Below are 4,550 nucleotides of genomic sequence, written 5' to 3'. Positions count from 1 at the left end.
TCTTCATGTAAATTCTCCACTACCAAAGATTTATTATTAGTAGTCTCTTTAGCTTGTAGCATCAGAACCGTTTCAGCGGTAGTTGTATTTTTAGACTCCATGCCAGATTCTACATGTTTACACTTTGTCCCTGGTACATGTGTTTTATCCTCAAAGGACAACTTCCTTACTTCAGCAGACCCAACTTTGTTTTCTTGGTCTGTTTTCAAGGGACATGCTATTTCATTCTCCTCACCTTTTCTTGGTCTATCCTCATCCCTACCTAATGATGCATTTTCCCTCCAAGATGGGCTATCACTTCCCTGCTTGCTGCCACAGCTACCGGTACTGTTTGTTAACCAGAAATCCCGTCTGTCTTTTGAGCTCCTAACTTTCTCTTCATTGGAGCTCCCCCTAAAAATCGTCGCATGCAACCATGGACCAAATTGTCTCCCTCCCTCTCTCTCGGTTCTGTTTGGGCACGTCCTCTCCTTATGACTTATGATGCCACAATTATAACAAAAATCTGGGAGATGCTCGTATTTATGGGTGATAAGCTTATCTTTTCAGGGATCCTGAAATCTGTGGCGTCCGTTCCTGCTCGGGATCCACATAATTCGCTCTGGGGCGCCTGACAGCGAGAGGGAAAAAAGGGGCATACGGTGGAATACTGTATGAAACAGTTGCTCTTTGGTGGGCCCAGAACGTATGGGTCCGACGGCGTTTGCGCACGATAACTTTGGTCCCTGGTCCAGATCGTTAGAAGCCCAGCCGAGCCAGGGATCAGATAAGGTGTCCCCGTTCTGAGTAGGTCTTGGCGGCGGCGCTCGTGCTGCACCGGCGGCCACGCGAAAAAAATGGAGGGTTCTGGGCTGAATTTCCTGCTCGACGTCGATGACAGGTTAGTTCCGGCAGATCTGGATGAACTTTATTGTGATTTGTTCTGCAGCCGGTCCAACTGATGGAAGAAACCTGACGAACAGAACTTGGTGGCGGCCATTGCTGTCTTCTTGCAGGTTCCCATTGCGAGAGGAGTACGCCAACAACATTGGGCAGCCAGATCCGGTTCCTATGGTCTTCTTGTCCAACAATGGAGCTGGCCTTGCCGTTCCTGAAGACTCGAATGATGGGTCTGAGTGAGCTCAGCAGCTCGGCGGCGATGGGACTGGTAGAGAAGGAGTTGGTGTCCGCCGGCATCCGGATGCATCTCGGTCAGCGCAGTCGACTGACCGAGTTAATCTGGAGGCACATAGATGGACGAAAAGGTCTGCACCCAAACCTCCCATTCTTGTCCTGTAATTGTTCAACTGTGACTACATCTTCGTCTCTTCTGCGCAGCGTTTTGCCAAAAAATTGGTTTGCTTTTGCAAAAATCATTAGTAAATTTTTTATCATATCTAAATAGTAAGTCGTGGCATTGCAGCCCTTGCAATAGAGGTGCCTTCTTTTAAAGTCAGGATCACGTTCATCATCTTTTGACAAATTATTAGTGTTGCAGATTAACTGGATGAATGTAAATTATGTTTGTAGGAAGAGATGCTGGTAAGTATGTTTTGTTCCATACATTTTCATGCCTGACATGAAAGCATGTACAATTCATTAAAATGGCAGTCATTTGATTACATGATTCACCTACTAACCAAAAACTGAAAAATGTTATGATAGGGTGGAGCTGTCAGGAGGACGAATTTGGGGACAGAGCATCATGCAAGTAAAGTTAGTCTAGAGCTATGTTTGAGGAGTTTGGTCGCCTGCTGATTGAAGGGATGTCGTACAATGTGAAGGAAGTAGAGAAGATGAGGAAATATGTTGCAACACACAACAATGCAGCCAAAAGAGATAAATGGAGCAGAGTGGAGTGTGAGGTGAACATAAATGAAGATCAATCAGAGTTTATATGTGAATGTGGCCATTTCGAGCATACTGGGATGCTATGCAGCCATGTTTTAAGGGTAAATTACCTTCACAAAATATTTCTTCTTGTGTGAAGAAAATGAATTTCTTGACAAGGAATGTAAACATATTCTAATGCACAGGTGATGGATATACTTCATCTGGAGGAAATCCCTGTGAAACACATACTCAAGCGGTGGAACACGGACGCGAGGGACATACTTCTTCAACATCTGGTGCATGACCAGAAGGACCATTCAGTGAACTTATCCTTCACTTGCAGGAGCTCGATGCTATACCAGAAAGCCATGGAAGTTGAACAGATGGGCGATGCTAGTGCAGAATCATTCGAGCACACGTTTGCTGGCCTGGAAGCTTTGTTGGTGAGTGGCGCACCTTTAGCACAGAAGAGGGATGGTTCGGGCTTTGAGGACCTTATGGCAAGTTTGGGCAGTGGTAGATTTCCTGGAAATGGGAGGCTGTGTTTGTTGGGGGCAACGGGCCTGACCAATGCAATAGTGGTGGGCACTCTGTTAGTGTGAATGCATCTAGCAGCTCCAGAAAAACATAGACGGGTCGACAGTCTGACAAATAGCAGGGAGAAGGCGCCATACGAGGGCCTGAGTAAGCATAAGTTTTGCAGCATCTGTCAGCACAAGGGGCACAAGTGTACTATCACCTATCAGCCCAGAAAGAGGGGATGTTCCCAAGAAACCACGGAAACCAGGGGAGTGCGAAAACTGCGTTATGGAAGGGCGCCGCCAGAACAGTTGCACGAGGCCACTCAGTGCTGCTGAGAAATGAGTTTTGAATGTTTAATTTCTACTCTGCATTAGCTGTATTGTAGTTCTTTTGAGGATTTTCTAGTGTGTGTTTCAGAGAGAATTGCTCCACGCTTGTTCCTCGGATATCAGAGGCGTCTTACACGATGTAACACTGGAGTGACACGTTCTTTGTTACTAAATTTGGATAATTGATCGTTAGAACTACTGCTTTGTCCTGTTGGCATAGTTCCAGCTCGTCCCTGAATCATATTTGTGGTCGCCACCAAAAAGATAGTGTTTTAAGTCTTAGGTTCAGATCATGGACTTGCATGCTGAATGTGGTTGGTGCTGATACTTGGATAGCATGCAGGATACAACAGTTTGCTTGCCCGGTGATTGGGAGGCTGTTCACCCAGGTAGATTCAAAATTTAAACTGGTAGAAGGAGTAGTTCACAGGATGTCATCCCTCAAAGCAGTATAAGAGTATACCGTCCGGCAGCTCGCCTGCTGCCTTCCACCATTGTTCAACATTCAAACCATTATAAGCTAGCGTTGCTTGTAATGGCACGACGATGAGATCCGAAGGTGGTGGCTCTGGCGGCGGATTGGAGACTCGGGTGAGAAAGTTTGCTATTGTCTAAACGAATTGGTAGGGAATGAAAGGGTGGAGGAAGTCTGACGGGACGGGGAGGAAGGATGAAGAGAAAGCAGACATGGCAGCAGAATGCAAAGTGAGTAAGAACAAACGGGGGTGTTGATATTTTTGGGGTATGGTTTGGTGCAGTTGAGGGTGTGGGGAGATGCATTTAAGACGGCCTCGTTTGTGAGTCCGTCCGCGTGAACGGCTCAGGCGGGCTCATAAAAAGTTTCTGAGCCGTGTAAGGTGTACCTGGTCCGCGTGAACAGCGCGACGTGTGGTCGCATTCAATGCGCGACTGTGTTGTCTTAAATAAAAGGATATACGATCTATAAATACAGAGCAGAGCACAGATCTGCATGCAATCTTGTGGTGTGGATTTCGGGAGTATCTGAGCTCGAGCTCAGAAACGAATATTCCATCTTTTCCCTCTTTCTTTTCCTTGTTCTCTTTCTCGTCGACTCCCATCATTTCTTCATATGTCTAAGCATGTTCCTCCTCATCCTCCTCGATTTCTAAAGTGGTGAGCCTCATTATTGGGACTGTTATATCCATCCGGAGTTTGATTCTCATGAATTTACCCATGGCATTTCCATTATCATCCATGTCTATATCCAAGACCTCTCCAATTTGTTCTCCCACCAGACTCCCTACCTCTGTGTTCATCATTCCCAAAGGAATACCATATGCTCTAACCCATATGGGGATAGTCTTATATTCATACTCATCAATTGTTTTGCTTGGCATAAAATCTTCCATCACTAATAACTCCTTATTAAACGACCACGGTCCATTATTTAAAGCCTTCCTTTTACTATCTTCTTCATGGAACGAGAAAAGGAATCGATTCCTATTCAAATCCTTACAATCCACTCCAGTGAAAGGGCTCCAGATGCTGCCTAACGTTCTTCCTAAATATTCTGCTTTAGCTGGTCTTTCAGAGAAGAGCTTACCCACAGCCCGGAGCTTTCCCACCGTCGATGAGCAGGTGTGTTTCCTTCCAATCTTTATGCTTCTCTTTTCTGCATCTGACAGCTTCAAACTCTACAGTTTCTCGTCTACCCAGTCCAAAACAGGGGCCGTCCTGTCGCCCATGGCAACCCCGCCTAGCTGGAGATTCTGGGCTTGTGTCGCCACACCAAACACCGATAATCGCCCCGCCACCGCTGCAAGAAACTAGAGTGGCTCCTGCGGTGCCTTGAATCAAGGGCTTCGGACGAGAGGGAGTTGGCTTGGGATGGAGAGAGCTAGTCAGGGGCGTGAAGATCTTGCTTGG

General features: G+C 46.4%; 1 protein-coding gene across 4 annotated transcripts; it reads left to right on the top strand.

The window, feature by feature from the left end:
* The first annotated feature begins 732 nt into the window (after positions 1–732).
* LOC123119183 (protein FAR-RED ELONGATED HYPOCOTYL 3) lies at positions 733–2,861 on the top strand. Of its 4 annotated transcripts, XR_006458508.1 has the most exons (5): positions 733–880; positions 996–1,244; positions 1,478–1,521; positions 1,645–1,931; positions 2,016–2,861. XR_006458508.1 is itself a non-coding variant. In XM_044538890.1 (4 exons), the coding sequence occupies exons 3-4, from the start codon at positions 1,710–1,712 to the stop codon at positions 2,412–2,414; spliced, it is 621 nt and encodes a 206-aa protein (XP_044394825.1). In that variant the 5' UTR covers positions 733–880; positions 996–1,244; positions 1,645–1,709; the 3' UTR covers positions 2,415–2,861. The 4 variants fall into 4 exon arrangements, 3 of the variants coding, with proteins under 3 accessions (XP_044394825.1, XP_044394826.1, XP_044394827.1); XM_044538890.1 differs by lacking the exon at positions 1,478–1,521; XM_044538891.1 differs by having other exon boundaries at positions 996–1,521.
* The last annotated feature ends 1,689 nt before the right edge of the window (positions 2,862–4,550 follow it).

The sequence above is a fragment of the Triticum aestivum genome, chromosome 5D (genome assembly GCF_018294505.1).
Source record: "Triticum aestivum cultivar Chinese Spring chromosome 5D, IWGSC CS RefSeq v2.1, whole genome shotgun sequence".
NCBI classification, from domain to species: domain Eukaryota; kingdom Viridiplantae; phylum Streptophyta; class Magnoliopsida; order Poales; family Poaceae; genus Triticum; species Triticum aestivum.
Note: the sequence above shows the minus strand (reverse complement) of the source record. Positions and strands in the feature narration are given on the sequence as shown.

Coding starts and splice junctions, on each gene's coding strand:
- LOC123119183 (XM_044538890.1), top strand. CDS start 1,710: ATGTTTGAGGAGTTTGGTCGCCTGCTGATTGAAGGGATGTCGTACAAT. Junction 1,932..2,015: donor TATGCAGCCATGTTTTAAGG/GTAAATTACCTT, acceptor TCTAATGCACAG/GTGATGGATATACTTCATCT.